The following is a 27,636-nucleotide window of genomic DNA, read 5'->3' as shown; positions in this document are numbered from 1 at the left end:
CAAATGACCCCTTTTTGCAGAGTAGACAGTCCGACGTACTTCATAAGAGGCATGGCGAGTTTTTTGAAGTTGTATTTTGTTTGTCATTTTTCGGAAAATGAAAAAATAAAAAAAATTATTTTCACTTTTTTTTTTTTTTACATACTGTCACCAGTGCAGTACAGCGTCATCATATAACTGGCATGGCGGTGATCAGGGACACTGACTGGTGACAGTATGAAAGAAAAAAAATATATATATATATATATACCGTATTTGCCGGCGTATAAGACGACTTTTTGACCCTTGAAAATCTTCTCAAAAGTCGGGGGTCGTCTTATACGCCGGTACACATGTTTAGGGGGGCTGCGGCATTAAGTACAGGGGTTTGCAGGGGCTGATGTCTCTTACCTGGATCCAGTCCCACGACGATCCGGTCCAGGAAGCGCGGCGTCTCCTTTAGTTCGGCCACTGGATGTTCGTGCGGCTGCTCGGCTCCGCCTCCTCACCGGTGATTGGCCGCCAGAACTGTAGCTCAGGAAAGGCACACAGGCGGCCAATCACCAGCGAGGGGGCGGAGCCGAGCGGCCCCGCGAAAATTGAGTGCCGGAGCAGCAGGTAAGTGTTCTGTGTAGAGGTGCTGCTGCAACCACATATGCTGGCTGCAGCAGCACCATACAAGAACAGGGTCAGCAAGTCTCAGTGGGAGGAATAGTGCCCCATCATTGGTGTCACTGATACCAATGATGGGGCACTATTTCTCCCACTGACACCAACGAGGTGGCACTATTCCTCCCCCCCACTGACACCAATGATGGGGCACTATTCCCCCCCCCCACTGACACCAACGATGGGGCACTATTCCACCCCCCACTGACACCAATGATGGGACACCATTCCTCCCACTGACATCAATGATGGGGCACTATTCCTCCCACTGACACCAATGATGGGGCACTATTCCTGCCACTGATAACAATGATGGGGCACCTATTCCCCCCACTAATACCAATGATGGGGCACCATTCCTGCCACTGATACCAATGATGGGGCACTATTCCACCCCTCACTGACACCAATGATGGGACACCATTCCTCCCACTGACATCAATGATGGGGCACTATTCCTCCCACTGACACCAATGATGGGGCACTATTCCTGCCACTGATACCAATGATGGGGCACCTATTCCTCCCACTGATACCAATGATGGGGCACCATTCCTGCCACTGATACCAATGATGGGGCACCTATTCCCCCCACTGATACCAATGATGGGGCACTATTCCTCCCACTGATACCAATGATGGGGCACTATTCCTGCCACTGATACCAATGATGGGGCACTATTCCTCCCACTGACACCAATGATGGGGCACTGTTCCTCCCACTGATACCAATGATGGGGCACTATTCCTCCCACTGACACCAATGATGGAGCACTATTCCTCCACTGATACTAATGATAGGGCACTATTCCTGCCACTAATGCCAATGATGGGGCACTATTCCTCCCACTGACACCAATGATGGGGCACTGTTCCTCCCACTGATACCAATGATGGGGCACTATTCCTCCCACTGACACCAATGATGGAGCACTATTCCTTCCACTGATACCAATGATGGGGCACTATTCCTGCCACTAATACCAATGATGGGGCACTATTCCTCCCACTGACATCAATGATGGGGCACTATTCCTCCCACTGGTGTGCATTGGAAGAGGGGTAGTCTTATACGGCGAGTATAGCCCAAACACTACATTTTAGCAGGAAAAGTAGGGGGGTCGTCTTATACGCCCAGTCGTCTTATACGCCGGCAAATACGGTATATATATTTTTATTTTTTTTTATTTTGTGCTTAGCTGTGATTTGGCCACAGCTAATCACATGACATGTGCATGTGACCTGCTGTGACCATTCACAGCTAGCCACACTAGTATACAATGGATGGCATGAATGAAGCCATCCATTGTATACAACTGTCATGTGACCTGCTGTGATTGGTCACAGCAGGTCACATGGTACTGGCAACGGGAGCCGGTACTTAGATTTGTCATCGGCCGTGTCCGAGGTACACGGCCGGTGACAGATCGCGCCGCTGCGCAGCTCTGCAACCGCGCGAACTGCGCATGTGCGGGAGGACGCCAAATGACATACACCCCGGAAAGCTAGAACATTTTTGCGGCCGCCAAACGGCTAGGCATCGGTGGGTGGTGTGGGGGTTGGTCAGCTCGTAACGTTACACCCTGAATATGGGTGTAACATGTTACGAAAGGTGAACTTATCCTTTAAAAAATTTATATCACTTTAGGCCCCATTCACCCCTGAGCATTTTGTACCTTGAAGCTACAATACGCTCAGGAAGAAAAAAAATCAATCATTCTCCATGGCGTTGGTTCACCTTTCCACTCCAAAACTCCTGCTGGTCAGAAAAATATTTGAAGCTACTTTTCTAGCTGGAATTTGCAGATTTGTGTGTTTTTGAAGCAGCTGAAAGCATAAACACATAGCAACAAATGATGTAACGGATAATAGTTTTTACTATTGGCTAAAAAAAGCCAAAGCTCAAAATCTATTGGAAAATGCTGTACAAAAAAGCACATACAAACACACACGATGAAATGCCCAAAACAATACAACACTCAGCTTTAAGGCCCCATTCATACTATGGCATTTTGAATCGCGGGCAAAATTGCTGCGAATCTGTGATTTCAAAATGTTTGCTAAAATAACAAGTCCCACAACAGCGTGGTCAGGTGCCATTCATTTTCACCTAAAATTGCGTTGCGATTCTGCGCATTGCCCAGCAGAAGCTCCTGAACTTCTTTTGGGCAACACACTATGCGGTTTTGCTCAGTTGCAGTGTGATTTATCGCGCGGCAGAACCGCACCACCTTTTTAGGAGCCATTAAAGTGAGTGGCACATGCTGTTGTGCGACGTATTTTAGCAAAGCATTTTTAAATCGCAGACAAACACTGCGATTCTGCCAGCAATTCAAAATCGCCTAATGGTACCTACTTGTCCATACCTATAACACCAATTCACTTTACATTGCTTAAAAGAGAAGTGTGAGAATTCAAAATGACAAACCTACATACTCATCTAAATGCTACATCAGTCCCCCACCTCCTCTGCATCAAGAACTGAGCAATCAGACCACTGATTGCTCAGTTCTCGGCGGTCTTTAGTGAGCAGTGACTATGAGTCTCCGGCTCTCTTCTCTGCCCCTCCAGCGCTCACTGGAGTGCTGGGCTGTGGAAGGGATGGGAGCTGCTGGCTCAGCATCTTTTTACCCAAGCTGGAACCCTTGAGTAAATTTTCAGGTCTTTGGTAACCCCTGGTAAAAAAAAATATTAATCAAGGGTCAGTGGGAAGAATGCCCTGCTTACATTTGGGGTCAGTGGAAAGAACCCCCCGCTTTCTTACAGATGGCTAAAAAGGGTCCATTGGTGTCAGGCTGTTGACCCCTGAGCCATGTAGGCACCATCAGATGGGAGGTCTATCAGCAGCTCCTACCAGCCTCTGGAGGGACCCAGGTTGAGAATAGCTGGCCTACAGGGATCTGATTTCTGAATCATTGCTCTCCGTAGCTTTATTTTGTATCATTCTTGCTGAAATATAAAAAAAATCATACTTTTTTTTACAAATAATCTCATGTCATGCTACTGCTTCCTGTAGCTTGTTGATCATCGGCTTGAAGCAAATGACTCTTTGCCCTTTTGTGCTGTTTGGACCACAAGGGAAAATTCTTGTGAACATGTGTTGTGTTCTGATCCCATGGATGCCCCCCCCCCCCCCCAAGCTTTTATAAAACTGCATGGGGGAAAATGCTGGGATTGAAAACAGGACAATAAATGGGAAAAAAAAAAAAAAAAAGAGTGTCCCTAGGTCTTCAGAACAGGGGTGGACTGACAACTCACGGGGCCCCCGGGCAATAGGGGATCATGGGGCCCCTGTGTCCTTGCCCAAACTCAAAAAAGCCTATGAAAAAGGTACCAGGGGCATCTGATGGGGCCCCCTACTGACCCCGGCCCTCTGGCAGTGCCTGAGTTTCCAAATGGTCAGTCCGCCCCTGCTTTAGAAGCAGCAGTTTTGTCGCTCTTCATCATGGACAACTCACATAAAGCAAATGGTGAGATTTTTTTCTTCTGGTTTGGATATGGGTCCTGATTATTTATTTACTTTTTTTTCCAAATGTTCTGGTCTGTTGGAGGCAATGGGGACCACATCCACAGACTTTTAGTCTGTCACTACTCAAGTTAGTTTGGCAAGAAGATTTATTGTTTAGTTGAGAGCTAAATATTGCGTATATTCTAATGAGATGAATATTGGCAGCTGTGGAAGTTGCTTTGTAGGTAATCTTCTCCCCTTCAATGGATACAGAAATCACTTAAAGTGGACCTAGAATGAGATGTATTTTTTCATGTGAAGTGCGTATGTGGTAAATGATGTACCAGTGTAATTATTACCTCTCACACAAATCACAGTACTAACCAGTAGTGGTGCACCGAAATTAAAATTCTGGTGCCGATACTGAAAATCCAGAATGCATGTGGCTGAAAACTGAACCGAAACCGAAATGTCTGCGTATGTGGGGGTGGGGAGGCTCCAATCTTTTTTTCTTTTTCTACTTTCATGTATATATATATATATATTTTTTTTTTAACTTATGATTTTATTGCTATCACATAGGGGACCAATAGTCACCTATGTGATAGCATATGAGTGCTAGATCCTCTTTGTAGGGGGGGAGGGGGTGGGGGGCAGTGTGTGCAAGGAGGGGAGCAGTGTATACAGAGAGGCTCCCTCACTGGCTGTCACTATATCTCGGTGCTGATTTTTAAATGCAATTGCCTGCTTTTTTTTTCTTCACTATAGCTCACAGAATTAGCTGTCACTTTCCCCAGAGCTAAAGGAAACTTTGTTTCTTTTATCTCGGGAAAGAAACTAAAAGGAAACTTTGTTTCTTTTAGCTCTGGGGAAAGTGACAGCTGATTCTGTGAGCTATAGTGAAGAAGAAAAAAAAAGACGGTAATTACATTTAAAAACCGGCACTGACCTATAGTGACAGCCAGTCACTATATACACTGCTCCTCTACTGCCATTCTCAGCCGCCCCTCCCCCCTCACATCTGCAGTACACACAGTCTCCTGTATCGGCTAAATTTTTCCTATCTGCAAAATGCCGATAGGGCTATTTTTGGCCGATATGTTTCGGTGGCCGAAATTTTGTTGTATCCCTACTAACCAGGGCAATGGCTTTATCTGCTTCAGAAAGACAGAGCCATCTTTGTTCAGGCATCATCCAGTGTCACCCTCTACTTCCTGGACTGAGATGCCAATCATGACTCGATCATGTAATCGCTGGTGCCTGTGCACTTCTTGACTGTGTTCACAAATTATTCCCTGCTTCAGCCTCTCACCTTCCAATGTGATTCCTCTGGGAGAGAGGAGACTTGTTTCTTTCTGCCTTCAACAGACTGGTGATATTTTAGACTAGGTATATTCTGGAGTTCAGTGCCTACTTTTGAACGATGAAAGGTGGAGCTTTTTTGAAACAATGATGCTGCTGCTGAATACAGAATGAGAAGGCATGCAAATTTCTCATAGTTGCTGAAAGTTCCCATTTAAATTGGACATACAACCATCATTATCAGCCATAACATTATGACCACTGACAGGTAAAGTAAATAAAATTGATTATCTTGTGACAATGTCACCTGAAAGTGGGTGGGTTAGGCAGCAAGTGAACATGTTGTCCCTGAAGTTGATGTGTTGAAAGTAGAAAACATGGGCCAGCTATGGAGGGATTTGAGCAACTTTGACAAGGGGCAAACTGTGTTGGCTAAGCAACTGGGTTAGAACAACTGCAAACATGCAACTCTTGTGGGATGTTCCCAGTCTGCAGTGTTCAGGACCTACGAAGGAAAGAAGGACCAAGGTGCATTGATGCATGTGGGGAGGGAGGGATGGCTGGTCTGGGAAGTCTGATACTGTAGCTCATATTGCTGATTAACTTTAATTCTGGTTCCAATAAAAAGGTGTCAGAACACACAGAGCATCGCAGTTTGTTGTGTATGGGGCTACTCAGGGTGCCAATGCCAAACCATGTCCATAGCCAGAAGCCACTCACAATCAGCTATCATACGTGTGACACTAATATGATAAGAGGAATTCGATTTGCATGACAGATCTAAGAATGGCAATGAGAACTGATCTTCAGATGTTTCACCCATCCTTGTTTCATTTTTTTTTCTTTCTTCACCATAGCTCACAGAATTATCTGTCACTTTCCCCAGAGCTAAAGGAAACTTTGTTTCTTTTATCTCGGGAAAGAAACTAAAAGGAAACTTTGTTTCTTTTAGCTGCAGGGAAAGTGACAGCTAATTCTGTGAGCTATAGTGAAGAAGAAAAAAAGACGGTAATTACATTGGGCATGTGAGCATCAGACCTGTTGAACAGACCAATGGAAGAAGGTGGCGTGGTCTGATGAATCCCATTTTCTTTTACATCATATGGATGGCAGGGTGCATGTGCATCCTTTACCTGGGGAAGAGATGGCACCAGGATGCAGTACGGGAACAAGGCAAGACCTGGGCAAGGTTGGGTGGGGCAACTGGTGGAGAGTAAGTTTTGTGACCGGCTAGTAGGTCTGGATTCAAAATTTTAACCCCTGGACTGGAAAGTAGACACCTAGATATCTTTAGGACGTGGGATTGAGTTATACTATGTGTCTGGTTTAGATACACGTAATACTTTCGGTGGAGTTGTCAATTAATGCCCAGCTCAGAATGTTGACATTCTGGATAGAACACGATGTTCTGTCTCACGTGCTACCTCATTTGGGTGTATACAGGCATTCTGCTCTGGGAGTTTCCACACCTCAGGCCCTAGCCAGATACTTTTGCTAGTTAGAAAAATACATTTGGAATCCGAATCTCATTTTATATGGTTTCAGTAAGACATCATGTCACTGGCCCTGTTCAGTTACACCCAGTTGGTCAGCTTGGCCTGAACTCACTGGCTTCAACTTTCTGCGGTAATAGAGTTTGGCGGCTTGGAGGAACTGTTTACATTTCTAATTTACAGGTACCTGTGGATGGGTGAAACATATGAAGACCAGTTCTCATTGCCATTCTTAGATCTGTCATGCAAATCGAATATTCCTATTATCATATTATTGTCGCACGTATGATAGCTGATTGTGAGTGGCTAATATGCATTGTATATTCTTGCAGAGAAGATCCAATATGATGAAGTATAGACTAAAGCCGCCCATAGATGAGTCGAAATCCGAACGTTCTGTTGATCAAAAAAACAAAAATAGCTCATACGATTGTGCCATCATTTGTTTTGTTTTTCTAAAAACAAACTTTTGATTGCGGCACGAAAATCGCGTGTCATAGCTGGCACACTAATGATGAAAAAACAAAGGATTCAACAACCAACAAGAATTTACGTTTGGTTTTGGACTCGTCTATGGCCAGCTTTAGCAGTTCTCACATTTCAGTTTTAGTTGAACTCAACCTGACATTTAAAGTGATACTAAACAATATTCATAAATATAAAAATGATCCATACACATCCACAACTTAATAGCCCCGAAATTTATTTTTCATGAAATTGGGGATATTTTGCCCTGTTTTTCTGCCTCCTTGTATCACCATCCATGAGCTCCTTTTCCCCCTCATTTCAGTTTGTTTGGGATGAGCAGAGCACATTAGTTACAGTCATGTACACTGTTCTATGTACACAGCACATCCCATAGTCCATCTCAGGAGCGAGCAAGAGAGGGTGACTAAATTCCTACATACAGTGAGACCATGGAAAACGGATAATCAATAATACAACTGTCAGTCCATTCCCTCATGCCAGGGTACTACCAGTAGGTGTAATTCTGAACGTTGACCTGTCATCTCAGCCCCAAATCCAATCACTGTCAAAATCTTGTAGACTTCACCTCCCTCCTCGTGGGCCTACCTCTACCCAGGCTTATCCCCCTTTAGTCTACCATGAATGCTGCTGCCAGACTCCTCCACCTTACCAGCCGCTCAGTGTCTGTCACCCCTGTCTGCCAATCCCTCCACTGGCTTCCTATTGACCAACAAATAAAATTAAAAACATTAATAACATACAAAGCCATCCACCACTCTGCCCCGAGCTACATCACCAATCTTGTCTCCAAATATCACCCAAACAGTCCTCTCTGCTCCTCCCAAGACCTCCTGCTCTCTAGCTCCCTTGTCTCCTCCTCCCATGCGTTCCTCCAGGACTTCTCTAGGGCCTCTCCCATCCTCTGGAACTCCCAATCCCAATATGTCCAGCTCTCGCCTACTCTGTCCACTTTTAGGCGATCTCTGAAAGCTCATCTCTTCAAGGAAGCCTATCCTGCCTTCAGCTAATAACCAAATCTTTTATTTCTCCCATCAATTCATCCCCTACAGTCAGTGGTGTATTTAGGTTTTGTGCTGTCCTAGGCAACAAAAAATGACACCCTCTTTCCCAGCAGAGAGAGAGCCTGACACTGACCAACACTTCTCCCCCCACCCCCCACGGAGAGAACCTGACAGGGATCACCAGCCCTGCATTGCTTCATCATGCCCACCCAAGAGAGCCATCCACTAACAACCCCCCCACGGCGACGGAGAGAAAGCCACTCATCTTCACAGCTCTGGACATCCCCGGGAATGACAGTTGGGCCCTGCTTGCACCATCAAACAGCCCTCAGCCACTCTCGGATCCCACCTGGTCTCCATGGTGCATAGGTCCCTTCTTCCAGGGGGCACTGCTACCCCCCTAAAAAAAAAAAAATGCCGCCTTAGGCAAATGCCTTGTGTTAATATGCCCCTGCCCACATTAAATACGTCCCTGCCCACAGTTATTACCTTTTCTTCCACCAGCCCCTCCCTATTGTAAGCTTCCAGCAGCAGGGCCCTCCTGGAATTGTATTGAACTGTATTGTTGCTGTATTGTCTCCCTTTATATCGTAAGGCGCTGAGCAAACTGTTGGCGCTATATAAATCCTGTATAATAATAATATCGTAGTCACCATTTAACGGGAAGTTGGATCTCGGCAGCATAAAAAGGGATTTGGAGGAGGCCGAGTGCAATAGAATGTCATTTTGAGTTAGGAATATATACTGAAACACGCCAGAGTGTATGTTGCTTTAAAGCCCCAAAATGGAGTAAGCTAATAATTTCTTATTTGAGTTGATGATTGTTAGCATTGAAATTCTCAGCAGTGATGTTAGCCCTGTCTCAGCTCTCTGCTGGTGCACTACAGATCACTTACCCCCCCCGGCCTCCATAATATCAGGGGCAGGTGTTCTGTAGTGCAGCAGGGGAACCCTCAACAAGGCTGCTTGGTATTACAATGCAGCAGAGGTAGAGTTGTCTACTCAAACAGGAAGTTAGGGGCTCACTGGATTTTGGAACTTTTTAATGCTGAGTTGAGTTTAGCGATGAATGAAGAAGAGGTGTGAGAACAGCAGGGTCTGTTCTTTAAAAAAAACAACAAATTAACTTGTGAGCCACTGAGGTATATTTAAAAATGTGAATATTAGGTCGCTGGTAAAAAAAATGCCCACTCTCATATGATGTGCGTTTATCAACAAAATATTTAAATAATTACCGCGCTCCAATACCCTCAAGAAATTCAAACTAAAAGTGCCCAGTGCTTATAAAGTGAGTAAATACAATCAAAAAGTGCACAGTGCTTATAATTAAAATAAGAAATGTATATTAAGGTGATAGAAAATAAATTAATAAAAAAAAAAAGTATAAAATGTATCATCCTATCAAATCATTATTTGTGAAATCTCCATATAAATGTGCCAATATTTCATTTATGAATCACCAGAAAAATAAAAATAAAAAATGTAATGAGAATTACAAAAGGTTTACTTTGAAAAAAGCAACACAAATAATGATTTGATAGGATGATAAATTAGAAAATAAATTAATAAAAAAAAAAAAAAAATTATCAAATTTATCATCCTATCAAATCATTATTTGTGTTGCTTTTTTCAAAGTAAACCTTTTGTATTTCTCATTACATTTTTTATTTTTATTTTTCTGGTGATTCATAAATGAAATATTGGCACATTTATATGGAGATTTCACAAATAATGATTTGATAAAATGATAAATTTTATACTTTTTTTTTTTAATTAATTTATTTTCTATCACCTTAATATACATTTCTTATTTTAATTATAAGCACTGTGCACTTTTTGATTGTATTTACTCACTTTATAAGCACTGGGCACTTTTAGTTTGAATTTCTTGAGGGTCTGTTCTTTAGCATGCTAGACCGTCTTTGGCTGATCACGGGTGAGCCGTGAATAATATATTACCAGCAGCCATCACACAGGGCAGCCTTCCAGTTAACTCTGTGGAATTGTTCACCTGCTGGCTCCCATAAAGTGCTAAATTTCAATCACAAGCCGTGGGAGGGACATCCTAGTTGGCTCACTTAGTAAGGGAGCAATTTCAAAGGAACTGGCAAGCAGTCTTAAAGTGGAGCTCCACCCAAAAGGGGAAGTTCCACTTTAAGTAGTGGTTCCCGGCTCCCCGTGAGGAATTGGCACCTTTTGGGGAGCGGGTACCTGACAGGTACTCGCTGCCGCTGCGATCGCCTGACGATCAGAAGCAGAAGTTGCCCTCCGTCCCTGTAGTCTTTTGGGACACGTGACAGGTCCCAGAAGACTACAGGGCCATTTCCAAAGCGCAGTGGGCATCCGGCTGTGAAACTGGTTGTGGTGAGCACACCGCTGGATCGTGGGACATGTGAGTAGCTGTTTTGTTTTTTTTTTTTTGGTTTTGTTTTGGGTTTTTTTGGGGGGGGTTGGTTTTTTTAAAAGTCAGCTACAGTTTGTGTAGCTGCTGACTTTAATTTTTTTTTTTTTAAATCTTTGACTGGAGCTCCACTTTAAGCTGGGGAGGGATGCTTCAAAATTTTGTCTGGTTCAGCAGGAATCGGCTGAATTTCAGTATGTGTTCAACAACGACCTGCTTCTGTCAACCAGACCTGATGGAAAAATTGGTATCTGATTAGCGCTTGCATCCAGTAGCTGGGGGGCTTATTCCTGCTGTCAGAATACAGTAGTGCAGCTGGGGAGATTCCCGCATCACTTGTGTGGATGCGGGAAAATGCCAGGGTTTTTTTTTTTTTTTTGTTTGGGTTTTTTTTTTTTGGGGGGGGGGGGGTTCGTTGAATGAAAAAAAAAAAACTATACATGCATACTCTGCTTCAGTGATCTGGTGCTGGCAATATTTTTTTTTTTATTTGTTCCAGCCTCCAGATTGCCCATGTGACATCAGCCTTTGGGCACAAGCACACTTGATTTCTGGCAGAATCAACAGGTATTTTTTTTGTACCCAGGCATTCACTTTAAAAGCTGGAGTGAATTTGAGGTTGTGAGCTGTCCTTTTGGAAGAGAGCTGAAAAGGGAGCCAGTACGGCCTCATGCACACTGGACGTTTCTCTCTCTCACATAAAGTTCTTTCTCGCTAGCATAAAAAAAAATGCTTGATGCTTACAAAAGTGTTCACCACATTTAGCTGCTTCAAGCATTTGGGCGTCAATTCATTTTATTGTCCAGGATAATAATTTATTCTGTCTCTTGAAATAAATAACTGCTAAAGGCGCCTAGTGTTAAAGCGTGTTTACAAGTGTCAAGCAGTTTTTCTGCGATAATGCTGATGTTCCTGGATGCACTGGCATCCTTATGTATTATACATGGAGATCATATCCCCCTTATGTATTATATATGGAGATCATATCCCCCCTTATGTATTATACATGGAGATCATATCCCCCCTTATGTATTATACATGGAGATCATATCCCCCCTTATGTATTATACATGGAGATCATATCCCCCCTTATGTATTATACATGGTGATCATATCCCCCCTTATGTATTATACATGGAGATCATATCCCCCCTTATGTATTATACATGTAGATCATATCCCCCCTTATGTATTATACATGGAGATCATATCCCTCCTTATGTATTATAGATGGTGATCATATCCCCCCTTATGTATTATAGATGGTGATCATATCCCCCCTTATGTATTATACATGGAGATCATATCCACCCTTATGTATTATACATGGAGATCATATCCCCCCTTATGTATTATACATAGAGATCATATCCCCCCTTATGTATTATACATGGAGATCATATCCCCCCTTATGTATTATACACGGAGATCATATCCCCCCTTATGTATTATACATGGAGATCATATCCCCCCTTATGTATTATACATGGAGATCATATCCACCCTTATGTATTATACATGGAGATCATATCCCCCTTATGTGTTATACATGGAGATCATATACCCCCTTATGTATTATACATGGAGATCATATCCCCCCCTTATGTATTATACATGGAGATCATATCCCCCCTTATGTATTATACACGGAGATCATATCCCCCCTTATGTATTATACATGGAGATCATATCCCCCCTTATGTATTATACATGGAGATCATATCCCCCTTATGTATTATACATGGAGATCATATCCCCCTTATGTGTTATACATGGAGATCATATCCCCCCTTATGTATTATACATGGAGATCATATCCCCCCTTATGTATTATACATGGAGATCATAGCCCCCCTTATGTATTATACCTGGGGATCATAGCCCCCCTTATGTGTTATACATGGTGATCATATCCCCCCTTATGTATTATACATGGAGATCATATCCCCCCTTATGTATTATACATGGAGATCATATCCCCCCTTATGTATTATACATGGAGATCATATCCCCCCTTATGTATTATACATGGAGATCATATCCCCCCTTATGTATTATACATGGAGATCATATCCCCCCTTATGTATTATACATGGAGATCATAGCACCCCTTATGTATTATACATGGAGATCATATCCCCCTTATGTATTATACATGGAGATCATATCCCCCCTTATGTATTATACATGGAGATCATATCCCCCCTTATGTATTATACATGGAGATCATATCCCCCCTTATGTATTATACATGGTGATCATATCCCCCCTTATGTAATATACATGGAGATCATATCCCCCCTTATGTATTATACATGGAGATCATATCCCCCCTTATGTATTATACATGGAGATCATATCCCCCCTTATGTATTATACATGGAGATCATATCCCCCTTATGTATTATACATGGAGATCATATCCCCCCTTATGTATTATACATGGAGATCATATCCCCCCTTATGTATTATACATGGAGATCATATCCCCCCCCTTATGTATTATACACGGAGATCATATCCCTCCTTATGTACTATACACGGAGATCATATCCCCCCTTATGTATTATACACGGAGATCATATCCCCCCTTATGTATTATACATGGAGTTCATATCCCCCCTTATGTATTATACATGGAGATCATATCCCCCCTTATGTATTATACATGGAGATCATATCCCCCCTTATGTATTATACATGGAGATCATATCCCCCATATGTATTATACATGGAGATCACATCCCCCATATGTATTATACATGGAGATCACATCCCCCCTTATGTATTATACATGGAGATCATATCCCCCCTTATGTATTATACATGGAGATCATATCCCCCCCCTTATGTATTATACATGGAGATCATATCCCCCCTTATGTATTATACATGGAGATCATATCCCCCCTTATGTATTATACATGGTGATCATATCCCCCCTTATGTAATATACATGGAGATCATATCCCCCCTTATGTATTATACATGGAGATCATATCCCCCCTTATGTATTATACATGGAGATCATATCCCCCCTTATGTATTATACATGGAGATCATATCCCCCTTAATCTCCTCTTCTCAAGAGAGAATACATTCAGTTCCTCTAATCTTTCCTCATAGCTGATCTCCTCCATGCCTCGTATCAGTTTGGTTGCCCTTCTCTGTACTTCTCCAGTTCCCCAATGTTCTTTTTGTGAATTGGTGCCCAAAACTGAACTGCATGTTCCAGATGAGGTCTTACTAATGATTTGATAATGATAGTTTTTATTTTTCCCCAAAAATGCTCCTTCATGTTAGCCTATGTGTCCATGCACATGCAGCCTTTTAGCAGTGTTTAGAGGCAGGAAAAAAATAAAAACCCCACTGCTAATGCGTCCAGGAGCAGCAGCGTTTTGGCAGAAAAGTCGCTAGGTGCGTTTAGTGCTCGAGTGTGAATTCCTTTCAATGACTAGAATAAATTATTATTCTAGCCAATGAAGTGAATTAACACCTAAGCGGTTAACGCCTGTAAAAGCGCCAAAATGCTTCTGCAAAAACACTGCTGCCAGGAGGAAAAGCTGCTAGGAGAGCGTTCAGATTGTACTGTGTGCATGAGGACTACACTGTGAAGAAGCCAACGCAGATCTGTGCTGCATTTTATGTGACCTGTTTTAGATGAGAAGATCATAAAACAACTCATGCAGCTTAGTGAATTGCATCTGCAGAAGTTGGTCGTGAGCTGCGCACACACCATTTGCGTCGTCTGTTCCTGGAGTTTGATCCGATTGGATGTCCATTCAACTTGAGAGAGTCCGTAGCCTATATACAGAGAGGGGGGGCAGGAAAAGAGTGTAAAGCTACCTATATACATAGGATGCCCTTGCAATGAAATTGGGCAACAACTACCATCTGCAGTGACCAATATTGAGGAAAGCAGGGCAAATGGTTCAGAACTGCCTTACAGGAGTTTCTGTTGTATCCCTGAAGACAACGTCAGATACCGTCCATCAAAGTGAGGTGTAGCAACCCTTGCTGGCCATCTACGGTGAGCCTTCACCTTTACCTGCTCACCTGTGGTCTCCACCACTGTCAGGCCAAAGCAAATGGCAGGGAAAAAGGAATTGTCCAGGACTTGTCACCCACTCAATCAGCCAGCCATAGCGATTCCAAGAAGGATATTGAGGCGTTTATCATAAAACTGAATTGTGCGGAAGTCCTGGGACACAAGGAATTGCTCCAGGCCAGTTCATGAGAACAGGCTATGCTTGTGTACAGACAGAACAGGCTTTTGTTTGCATTTGTGCTAACCAAATAAACACTTTTCCTGAAGGTGTTAGTCATTAAATCTACAGGGCCCCTCCCTCTCCCCTCCCCCCCCCTCTCTCTCCCCCGCTTCTCTCCCTCTGTTCTCTCCCTTTTCCTCTCTTCTCCCTCTCCCCCCTCTCTCTTTCTCTCTCCTCTCTTCTCTCTCCCTATCCTCTCGTCTCTTCTCCCTCTCCTCTCTTCTCCCTCTCCTCTCTTCTCCCTCTCCTCTCCCTCTCCTCTCCCTCTCCTCTCTTCTCCCTCTCCTCTCCCTCTCCTCTCCCTCTCCTCTCTCTCTCCTCTCTCTCTCCTCTCTTCTCCCTCTCCTCTCTTCTCTCTCGCTCTCCTCTCTTCTCTCTCGCTCTCCCTCTCCTCTCTTCTCTCTCGCTCTCCCTCTCCTCTCTTCTCTCTCGCTCTTCCTCTCCTCTCTTCTCTCTCGCTCTCCCTCTCCTCTCTTCTCTCTCGCTCTCCCTCTCCTCTCTCGCTCTCCTCTCTCGCTCTCGCTCTCCCTCTCCTCTCTTCTCTCTCGCTCTCCCTCTCCTTTCTTCGCTCTCCCTCTCCTTTCTTCGCTCTCCCTCTCCTTTCTTCGCTCTCCCTCTCCTTTCTTCGCTCTCCCTCTCCTTTCTTCGCTCTCCCTCTCCTTTCTTCGCTCTCCCTCTCCTCTCTTCTCTCTCGCTCTCTCTTCTCTCTCGCTCTCTCTTCTCTTCTCGCTCTCCCTCTCTTCTCTTCTCGCTCTCCCTCTCTTCTCTTCTCGCTCTCCCTCTCTTCTCTTCTCGCTCTCCCTCTCCTCTCTTCTCTCTCACTCTCCCTCTCCTCTCTTCTCTCTCGCTCTCCCTCTCCTCTCTTCTCTCTTCGCTCTCCTCTCTTCTCTCTTCGCTCTCCCTCTCCTCTCTTCTCTCTTCGCTCTCCCTCTCCTCTCTTCTCTCTTCGCTCTCCCTCTCCTCTCTTCTCTCTTCGCTCTCCCTCTCCTCTCTTCTCTCTTCGCTCTCCCTCTTCTCTCTCCCTCTCTTCTCTCTTCGCTCTCCCTCTCCTCTCTTCGCTCTCCCTCTCCTCTCTTCGCTCTTCTCTCTTCGCTCTCCCTCTCCTCTCTTCGCTCTCCCTCTCCTCTCTTCGCTCTCCCTCTTCTCTCTTCGCTCTCCCTCTCCTCTCTTCTCTCTTCGCTCTCCCTCTCCTCTCTTCTCTCTTCGCTCTCCCTCTCCTCTCTTCTCTCTTCGCTCTCCCTCTCCTCTCTTCTCTCTTCGCTCTCCCTCTCCTCTCTTCTCTCTTCGCTCTCCCTCTCCTCTCTTCTCTCTTCGCTCTCCCTCTCCTCTCTTCTCTCTTCGCTCTCCCTCTCCTCTCTCCTCTCTTCGCTCTCCCTCTCCTCTCTCTTCTCTCTTCGCTCTCCCTCTCCTCTCTCTTCGCTCTTCGCTCTCCCTCTCCTCTCTCTTCGCTCTTCGCTCTCCCTCTCCTCTCTCTTCGCTCTCCCTCTCCCTCTCCTCTCTCTTCGCTCTTCGCTCTCCCTCTCCTCTCTCTTCGCTCTCCTCTCTCTTCGCTCTCCTCTCTCTTCGCTCTCCTCTCTCTTCGCTCTTCGCTCTCCCTCTCCTCTCTCTTCGCTCTTCGCTCTCCCTCTCCTCTCCTCTCTCTTCGCTCTTCGCTCTCCCTCTCCTCTCTCTTCGCTCTCCTCTCTCTTCGCTCTCCTCTCTCTTCGCTCTCCTCTCTCTTCGCTCTTCGCTCTCCCTCTCCTCTCTCTTCGCTCTTCGCTCTCCCTCTCCTCTCTTCTCTCTTCGCTCTCCCTCTCCTCTCCTCTCTCTTCGCTCTTCGCTCTCCCTCTCCTCTCTCTTCGCTCTTCGCTCTCCCTCTCCTCTCTCTTCGCTCTTCGCTCTCCCTCTCCTCTCTCTTCGCTCTCCTCTCTTCGCTCTCCCTCTCCTCTCTTCTCCCCCCCCCCCCCCTCTACTTGTACTACATAGGATAAATGCTCATTTGGCTGGGGGAAGGTATTGAATCTTGACCAGTTCAGCAGGATCCGGCCAAGATTAGATCCATCTATGGGCAGGCTGGTTGTATTGAAGTCAGTCCATTAAACGACTTCAGTACAATCAGCCTGGCAGATTTTGTTTTCATGCAATCACTGCCAGCGGCTATAGCCACCAGCAGTGATCATCTTGTTCTGTTGGCAGTTCAAGGCTCCCAGCTGGCAGAACACAATAGCTCGCTCTGCAGGAGGGATTCCCCTATCAACACTGACTGTGTTGATGGAGGGGAATCATGCAATTTTCTTTCCATGGGTGGAAAATTGCATAATCTATGGGCTGCTTTACATTACGGGTACGTCGCTGCCTACTTCTGGGTTTCAGGAGCTAGCGAGCAGAGATGAGAAACTAAGAGACTGATTAGTAAACAGCAGCACACATAATTAGGCACACATTTAACCCCTTAATCACCCGAGATGTTAACCCTTCGGAGCCAGTGTCATTAGCACAGTGACCATGTAAAGTATTCACTGGTGATGTCAGTGGCAGTCAGTGTTCGATTGCCCGCCGCAGTACCATTATAAGTCACTGCCAACAAAATTCCAGTATATATCCCATAGTTTTTAGGTGCTCGTACTTTTACGCAAACCAATCTATAAACACTTATTGGGATTTTTTTTTTTATTATTATTATCAAAGCCATGGCCAAAAGGTAAAACTTTCCAGAGCTGAAGTGGTTACGTGTAAGGACCCTTAGCCCTGATTCACACACCGAATCCGACTTTGAAATCGTGCAACTTCACTTGAAGTCGCAAGATTTCATAACCGCTGGTCAGTTCGATTTCATGTACGACTTGCCTGACATCTGTGTGACTTCATGCACAGATGTCTTTGCACGTTGCACCTGAAATTGCAAAAAATTAGTGCGGGAACCTTTTTTCCAAATCAGTGCGGCATCACAAAGTCAGTCACGCCAGTTTGAACGGTTCCATTGCCAACAGTACGGTGCGACATGTCATGCGATTGGGAACTGTCAGATCGCATGACAAGTCGCACCAGTGTGAACCAAGGCTTACTGTTGTTTTTTTTAGTTTGTGACAGATTCCCTTTAAACATTGGGTGCCTAAAACTGATTTATCGCTTTCCAATAGACAATGACAAACTCCTAGATTGTAAGCTCCAAGGAGCAGGGACTTCTTAACCCTCTTGTATTGAACTGTATTGTTGCTGTATTGTCTCCTGTTATATTGTAAAGTGCTGAGCAAACTGTTGGCGCCATAAATCCTGTATAATAATAATAATAATAATAATATATAAATCCTGTATAATAATAATAATAATAATAATATATAAATCCTGTATAATAATAATAATATATAAATCCTGTATAATAATAATATATAAATCCTGTATAATAATAATAAATAAATCCTGTATAATAATAATATATAAATCCTGTATAATAATAATAATATATAAATCCTGTATAATAATAATAATAATAATAAATAAATCCTGTATAATAATAATAATAATAATAAATAAATCCTGTATAATAATAATATATAAATCCTGTATAATAATATATAAATCCTGAATAATAATAATAGATAAATCCTGTATAATAATAATAGATAAATCCTTTATAATAATAATATATAAATCCTGTATAGTAATAATAATATATAAATCCTGTATAATAATAATAAATAAATCCTGTATAGTAATAATAATATATAAATCCTGTATAGTAATAATAATAGACAATGCCAGCATGAATATAGAACACAGATTGTTATATTGTCTGTTGGCTCTGCTCTACTGTTCCTGTATTCCATGTGACAGATTTGCCCTTTTAGATTTTTTTTTTATTACAAAAAAATCAGTTTAGCCAGCAGATTTTCTCATTTCTTACGCTGACCATTGTTCATGGCTTCCATTCTATGTCATCGGCTGCACTTGTATGAGCTTCCCGTACATTATGCAATGCTTCTAAAAAAAAAAAAAAACCCAACATCTTTTTCTTTCCGCTCGCAGATATGACCACATCTTGAAGTGGGAACTCTTCCAGCTGGCAGATCTGGACACATACCAGGGAATGCTGAAGCTGCTTTTTATGAAGGAACTGGAGAGAATAGTTAAACTGTATGAAGCCTACAGACAGGCACTGATCACGGAGGTGGAGACACGGAAACAGAGACAGCAGTGGTACGCTCAACACAACAAGAACTTCTGAACCCTTACCCCCCTCTTCTTTTCCTCAGGACTGGAAAGTCGCCCCTTTTGTCACAGAGGGGGGGCTGTTTTTGCCTTAATGGCCCATTCCGGTATCAGATGTGTTTCTAAACATTACATAAAGGGAACGTCGCAGCAAATGAAGCTTTGTGTGCACTAAATGCCAGAGGAGGCCCACGTGTCAGTCCAATGCTGCTGAATATCCTGCAATAAACACAGCTGGGGCTCCTTGAGGATGGACAAACCTGAGCCATGAAAGTCTTTGGGTATTCAGCCCTGCAGCTTCACCTTCCACCCACCCAGACCACCATGTTATCAAACCAGCCTAATGTTCATGAGTCGGAAGCCATAATGCTCCTCGCATGGGTTCCCCAAGTGGACCTGAACCCTAAAATGACATTTACATAGTTACCCCCATGTGCTAATTTTAAGTGCCTGGAATAGCTAAAAATGTAACTCAAAGTGCATCTAAAACTTCAGGAAAGGATTGGTACCTTTTTGTCAAGTTTTTATTCCTTTGTCCCTGCTGGGGGGAGAGATCACCACTACTGTCGTCATGACTGAAAGTGATATGAAATCTAAAAAGTTACAGAAAAGAAATAGAGGGAAAATCATCCAATGGGGACACTTGTTATGGTAACATTAAGAGAGGATTTTACTTCTTTCTGAAAATATTTCTTCTCACTTCAAGTTTGTCTCTAGTATAGGAAGTAAGGGGAAGTTTTCCCAACAGAACAATGCAAAAAGAAAACCCCAAGTGGCTTTAAAACTGAACTCCATCTTTAGCTTCAGTCTTGCACAGTTGTACCGGCTCCTCTCCTGTACTGAAAATGCTTACTCTGATGTCACTGCACACTGTGAGCTTCTCACAATGTGCATTAGAAGTTGCAGCAAGTTAGAGCCCACCTTATTTCCTGGCTGGAAGATGTCCTAGATCATTGAGTCCTTTCCTTCCAAGCCTGATGGTTCCTGCCTGGCCCTTAGCATTTATTGAATTTCAGTTTTAATGGAGGCTCAGCAGCACATTCTGGGGCATTCTGCATGCAAATACAGCCTACCTAGGAATTACCTACTCCTCCAGACCAGGGGCGGACTGACAAGTCATGGGGCCCCCGGGCAATAGGGGATCATGAGGCCCCTGTGTCCTTGCCCAAACTCAAAAAAGCCTATGAAAAAGGTACCAGGGGCATCTCATGGGGCCCCCTACTGACCCCGGGCCTTCGGGCAGTGCCCAAGTTTCCAAATGGTCAGTCCGCCCCTGCTCCAGACTGACATCCACCTATCCAGGCATTTTGATTTTTTTTTTTTTTTTATAGCTCCCTTCAAGAGAAAGGGCTCTTGATAGGAGTACTGATGCAGGGTGACGTGATGTTTTCAGGAAGCTTTGTACAGCACCCTGCCAGCCCCTCCCACCAGCCATGATCTGCCTGAATTGTGAAGAACAGAGACCCAGTGATGATACCACTGGGTCTAAAACAGAGTATGTAATGAAAACTGGATTTATTAAAATATATATTAGCATGTTCATGAGGAAGAAAAGAAGAGCCAGGGAATATAAGCAGATTAAACTTCAGCTTTAACTCTTCCCTAACGGTATAAAAAAAATTAGCTTTGATGTACTTTAAAGGAAACCTATATAGGGACGCTATCGGGTGGTCGTTGCTGACCTTTCCAAAAATGCTACTTACTAGGCTGCCATTCTGATTCTGTTTCTATACTTTGATGCACTGACCTGGGCTAAATATGCAGATCAGAATTTCTGATTTTTAAAATCGCATACTTGTGCTGGGGTGGTATTGAAGCCAAAGGAAGGTAAGTAAGTAGTATTTTCAGAAGAAATGGCAGCTCATCTATTTTGCTCAGTACAGTTCTTTTAAAAAAAATAGGCATTTTACTGATTGACTTTGCGATTGTTCAAATGATCAATGACTTGGTGTCATTCATTGTTATCCCACAAGAGAAAGTTTAAAAAAAAAAACCTTGTTTGGGACATTGGACCACCAATTCGGTGCAGAATTGGGCTTCGTGTAGCTGGCCTTCCAGTTGAATTACTTTGTGAAGGCTGCCATTACCTGACTCACAAGCTGGAGGTTAATGCCTAGCCATTTAACATGCGACCGTTTTAATTTAGCTTTTATTTCTGGCAAAATGCTCAATTATTTATTTTTCTTTTTTAATTTTAAATCTTGCAAAAATTTTAGAAAACTTGGCATTTTGGTCTGTTTTATTTCTAAAAAAAAAAAAAAAAAAGTGCCTGCCAGACCGGAGACCCACCACATCTAAAAGAAACCAGACCCCTATCATATATTACAGATGTCTGGATAAAATTGTTACCAGATGTTTGTCTCCTATAAGGTGACTAGATTTTGAAATTGAAATCCAGGGACACTTTACTGACCATGCCCACTTTTAGCAATCAAACAATTGGTCACAGACGTTTGGAACAAGAGGCAGAAATGTAAGGTCTGGGGATAAAATAAACAGATTATAAATAAGAAGCACCAAGGTATGCATGCATAGGTAGGAGGGATGCCTTGAAGGTTTCAAGAGGCAAAAAAGCTAACATCACTGGATGGCTGGAGGCATGACCACTAAGCTGGGGATTGCTTCATGGTGTATGACTTGTAGTGTGGGAGTAAACTAAGCTGCAGCACTCCCTGTATCCCCACTACACCAGCACTCTGAAACCCTTGCACCCCCAATGCTGGGCATCCCCAATACTCCAAACACACTGCAACCCTTGCTTCCTCTTTCTGTTCTTTTAGCCCCTGATCTGCGTTCCTGCTGACTCTTTCACTTCCTTTGGCCCTCTTGCAATTGATGCTGATGTGACTGTTTGACTTTGCTGTGCTCGTTCTGCTTCTTGCTGTCCCCAGTGTCACTGCTTCCCTCATTTTTTTAGCAGCTGTAAAAGCCCATCTGGACTGCCCCCTTGGCCTGGTTTGTACAGCTCCCCTCAGTGAGGCTGCCCTTTCCTGAGCTAGACCTGAAACTGCAGCTGCTGTGACCCAAAGCCCCAATCCAATACAACTCTCCATGGTGCAGGTCCCCAGTTCACATAGGCACTGACATCTCTGAGGGCTTCTCTGCATCAAAGTTGGTGGCAGCGTTGGAGATGGAGCTGCAAGCACAGATACCCTCTACCTCCAGCACAACCGGAAAGAACGCTGTCATTGTTGGCTTTGAGCTCCTGTTGCTGTGCTCAGGTAGAATGCAAGGTAACATGTCATACTTCTCCCTTTTAATGCAGTGGGCTGAAAAGGAGCTGGTTGCAGATGCTGTGGTTTTTGGCAGAAGGGAGTTGAGCTAGCTGCTGTGTTTAGTTCTTACCCTCCTTCTCTTGTGGGAACAGAAGAAAAGCCACATTACCACACAGCTCCCAAAGACTTGGTTGGGGACATTTTTTTATCTGGAGGCAGGACTGTCCCCAGAACCCAGGGTCATCTGGTCTCCCTAACGCGGGTGTCGGCAACCCGTGGCTCCAGAGCCGCATGCGGCTCTTTTTCACCTTTGCTGCGGCTCCGGAGCACACTGCCCACCAGGTGACAGGCAATAGGGTTGCCGTAGCTACTCAACGTGGTTCAGCTCCGCCTCACCACGAGTACAGTGCCTGGTGATGTCAGGCCGCCTGTGTGCGAGGGGGAGGAGTGACAGAGCCGAAACCAGCGTGAGCTAGCATTGCATGAGCGTGAAGGAGAACGCAGCACTGCGCGGGAGTGAAGAACAAAAAAAGGTAAGTTAATTTAACGTTTTCTATGAAAAGTAGTTCTGAGGGGGGTTAAAAAAATATTAATAGAAAAGTGACAATAATATAATATATTTATAATTTGGATTACATTGGGCCCTCATATTTACCTAAGGCTATGATTGTGATTATGACGATACACTGTGGCCCTGATTAACCCTTTGCTTACTGGGCCCTTAAACCCCCTTCATGACCAGAGCGCTGTTTGCAGTATATGCAGTGTCGGATTTGTTTTAAATGTTGCAATGGTTTTGCGGCTCCCAGTCTTTTTTTCCCTTCGGAAACGGGTCCAAATGGCTCTTTATGTCCTAAAGGTCGCAGACCCCTGCCCTAACGTATGGTAGATGTCTGAGCACTGCCATGAGGGAAAATGGAAGTCAGACTCCTGTCATATTCAAGAGATGCCTAAAATAACTGTCAGACCTCTATCCTTTTTTAAAGTTGCCTGAGTAAAGGACCGAAGGACTGTTACCTCTGCAAAATGTCTTGACAGATGGTTGAAAGACCTCTAGTCCCATATGCAAAAATGTCAACCACACCCCTTTCGTATTTGAGAGAGGCATTGATAAATGGATGCTAGACCTATAGTCACATATGGGAGATGTCAGGACAAAATGGCTACTAGACCTTTTTCAGATATGGGAAATGCCTGGACAAATGGCCATAAGACCTCTGTCATATATGAGATATGCCTGATCAAGTTGCTACCAGAACTCTCTTTTCATATGAGAGATGTCTGGACATAATGGCTGCTAGACCACTTGTCCCATATGAGAGATTCCTAAGCACTGTCACATGTGATAAAATGGCTACCAGACCTTTTTCATATCTGAGAAATGACTGGACAAATGGCTACCAGACCTCCACCATATCTGAGAAATGACTGGACAAATGGCTACCAGACCTCCACCATATCTGAGAGATGCCTGGGCAAATGGCTGCAAGACCTATAGCCCCATATGTGAGATGTCTGGACAAAATGGTAACCAGACCTCTTTCATATCTGAGTAAAGTATGAACAATGGCTTGGAGGACTTCTGTTACTTGTGAGAAATACCTTGAATAAATGGCTACTAGACCTCTAGTCACATATGTGAGTTATCTGGACAAAATGGCTAATAGACCTCTTTTGTATCTGAGAAATGCCTTGATTAATGGATACTAGACCTCTAGTTAGATATGTGAGATTTCTGAACAAAATGTTTACCAGACTTCTTTTGTATTTGAGAGATGCCTGGACAAATGGCTACAAGACCTCTTGTCCCATATAAGAGATGTCTGGACACAATGGCTACTAGATCTCTTGTGTCATATGAGAGATGCTGTCACATGTGAAAAATATCTGGGCAAGAATGGTTGCCAAACCTCTTTCATATCTTGAGAGTTGCCTGGACAAATGGCTGAAGGACATCTGTTACTTGTGAGGAATACCTTGAAAGAAATGGCTACTAGACCTCAAGTCTCGTATGTGAGATGTGAGGACAAAATGTCTACCAGACCTCGTTCATATCTGAGAAACACCTGGACAAAATGAATACCAATCTCCTTGTCACATATGAACGATGTCTGGACACAATGGCCACTAGACCTCTTGTCTCATGAGAGATGTACAGGGAGGTAATAGGCGCATGGAATCTGCAGTCCATAAAGTCTTAATAAATTTAGTGGATTGGGAATCCAATGACGGAGAAGGGAATAAACAGTCTGAGTGCCAGGGCAAGCTGTGGTAGAGTGAAGCAGACTCTAATGTGGAGAAGCCAAGTTAAAAACAGCGCTCCGGAGTGTAGACTGTAATACAAGTTTACTTGTTAAAAAGTAAGTAGGAAACTCACATGTTTTAGCTACAAACAGGCTCATCAAAGAAAGATGTACAGTCTGCCTCATTGCCAAGCTGTTTACCGCAATATATGGTGTCAAAGTGGGCCAATAGGGAGCACTGGAGAGGGAGGAAAGCATTGGGTTGATCCGCTATAGTAGCCCACTGTGAAGTTAAGAGCGGTGGTGTCGGCATCTGACGTCATAGAAGTGCAACGCGTTTCTGAGCATGCGCGAGGTCCGGCATAGACCAGCGTGCTCCTTTGTCAAGCATGTGATACGATATGAATGGGAGCTAAAAAAAATTACCACCCACAAAATGTAGAATGTAGACCACCCACAAGAAAAAACCTTCACACACCTTTCTCAAACCCTTTAAACCATTCTTCAGCGCTTGCAAATGTCACCTCCAGGCCTAGGAGAAGCGCTCTTTTCTCTGTTTTTTCCTGTGTTTCTCATAGAGATGCCTGAGAACCGTCACGTGAAAAATGCCTGGATAAAATGGCTACCATACTTGTGAGATGTCCACCAAAATATCTGATGACCTCTGTCATATCTGAGCAAAATGGCTACCAGTCCTCTTGTCATATGCCCAAGCACTGCCCCATGTGAGGGATACCTGAACGAAATGGCGGTGTAACCCATTTTTCTTCCTGATACCATGGACTAAAATTCTTCACCGATGGAACTGGAAATAAAGATGAAGCCTTGGACTGGTGTGGATTCAGAGAATACATCAGTAATATAATTTCTGTCCCACAATGTCCGTGCATACAATTTGTATGATGATATAACCAAAAACTTGGACTGGAGAAATTCTGCTCCCCCCCCCCCCCCTACATTAGCAATGTCATATTTATTATACCATCATGTGACTGAGATGTAGTGTGTACTTTAATGCAATAATTACTATGCAGCCATTGTTTTTTTAATATCAAATGTTGGATAGCAACATAATAGAAATTTTTGTGTTATTTTTTTATCTACGCCTATCTGTTCTTGATGAAATACTTGTGATAATGTGACTATTAAAGCTCACTAAAATGCACAAATCAGATGAATTCATTTGCATTATTTCATGCATTTATTAGCAAAATTATAAATGTGATTTCTAGATGTATAGGTTACCTCTTTCATGTGTTTTTAGCAAAAAAAAAAAATAGATTCTATATAAAGCCATTGCTGAATTGGGTTTCTTAACCACATACCCTCCAGAGGATTTACCCCCCTTCCTGACCAGGCCATTTTTTTTTTTTTTTTTTTTTTTTTTTTTGCAATATGGCACTGCGTTTAGTTTAGTTGACAATTGCGCGGTCATGCAACGCTGCACCCAAATTTACGTCCTTTTTTTTCCCCCACAAATAGAGCCTTCTTTTGATGGTATTTGATCACTTGTGCATTTATGCTATAAACAAAAAAAGACCGACAAATTTGAAAAAAAAAACTTTTTACTATTAAATATGTCCAGTATAAACATTTTTAAAATCCAGTTTTGTCATATTTAGGCCAAAATGTATTATGCTACATGTCTGCTAAAAAAAGAAGAAAAAAATCCCAATATGTGTAAATTAATTGATTTACATGAAAGTTATAGCGTTTACAAATGGCGGTATATATACTGGAATTATTATTTTTTTTTTTTTTGTAACTACCAATGGCGGTGATCAGCGACTTATAGCGGGACTGCGGCTGACATTCTGACACTGGGGGGAACTGACTTTGTGTCACTGACATCCCCAGTGACACCAATACAGTGATCTATGCTAATAAAAAGCACTAACACTGTACTAATAACACTGGGCAGGAAGGGGTTAACATGTGGTGCAATCAATGGGTTAATTGTGCTGTGTGCTGTTTTTCTGTGTGCTGTGCGTGTGCTATACACTGTAAGCACATTGCTTGTATGGCTCTGCAAAGCAGTGTGCAGGAGCTGACAGGGTGTAAGGGAATTCCTGTGAGACGGCTGGCGAATAGACATGCGCACAGAAATGCGCGATCAGGCACGGCGAAGATTGGTGCCAGACGGACTATTTAAAAGGTGCCTCTGTCTGTGCTGAGTGCTGACTGGTCTTCAGCTGTTCCCCGTTTCCTGCTTGTTCCTGTGTGATTTCCTTGTTGCTGACCTGGCTTGTTCCTGACCTGACTCTGATTACTCTCCTGATCGATACTGGTTCCTGACTTCGGCTCTGCTGCTGACTGTGGCTTGCTTCTGATTTGGTACCTCGCTGTCCGCCTGTTGATGACACTGGCTATTCCTATGACACTACTCCTGTCTCCCATCCCTGCTTCCTGCCTTGCTCTGGTGCACACCTGGCGACCTACCATACCAGCTCTGCATATTACTACTGTTCCTGAATCGGAGGTTCATCAGTTTTCCAAGGTCACCAACCGCAAGAGCTACAAACAACATCTACTGGCACTCTTGTCCCCCTGGTCCCTAGACACCCGCTAGTCCACCTCCAATGGGGTCAGGGCTAGTGACACAAGTGAGGCCGACCTCGTCATTTCAGTCTCCAATCAGGTACGTGACACGGGAGAGATCTGTGTTGTTTATACATAGGTCTCTCCCCCGTCAGTGATACTCGGCGCTCACCGGGTGCCGGCAGGGAATCACCGGCCCGGACACGGTGATTGACAGCCGAGGCCACGAATGGCGACGTGGGTAGGTCACGCATGCCCCCTACCCAGACTGCAAAATAATTGTGTGTGTGTGTGTGTGTGTATATATATATATATATATATATATATATATATATATATATATATATATATATATATATATATATATTTATCTCCTGAGAAATCCATATCTCCAGCTTTCCT

At 43.6% G+C, this 27,636-nt stretch overlaps 1 protein-coding gene across 2 annotated transcripts in view; it reads left to right on the top strand.

The window, feature by feature from the left end:
• SAV1 (salvador family WW domain containing protein 1) overlaps positions 1-25,865 on the top strand; it is a 52,674-nt gene extending 26,809 nt beyond the window's left edge. Inside the window, exons 5-6 of one of the 2 annotated variants that reach the window (XM_089654860.1) lie at positions 11,282-11,349; positions 19,056-19,192. In XM_089654860.1, coding sequence (XP_089510986.1) covers positions 11,282-11,330 — 49 coding nt within the window. In that variant the 3' untranslated portion in view covers positions 11,331-11,349; positions 19,056-19,192. Of the gene's footprint in view, positions 1-11,281; positions 11,350-19,055 lie in introns of both variants that reach the window. The other variant, XM_089654859.1, reaches the window with a different exon arrangement.
• The last annotated feature ends 1,771 nt before the right edge of the window (positions 25,866-27,636 follow it).

The sequence above is a fragment of the Staurois parvus genome, unplaced genomic scaffold, assembly GCF_062004578.1.
Source record: "Staurois parvus isolate SC_StPar_1 unplaced genomic scaffold, SC_StPar_1.0 ptg000811l, whole genome shotgun sequence".
Taxonomy (NCBI): Eukaryota; Metazoa; Chordata; class Amphibia; order Anura; family Ranidae; genus Staurois; species Staurois parvus.
The sequence above is the reverse complement of the archived record's forward strand: the minus strand, read 5'-3'. Positions and strand labels throughout refer to the sequence as shown.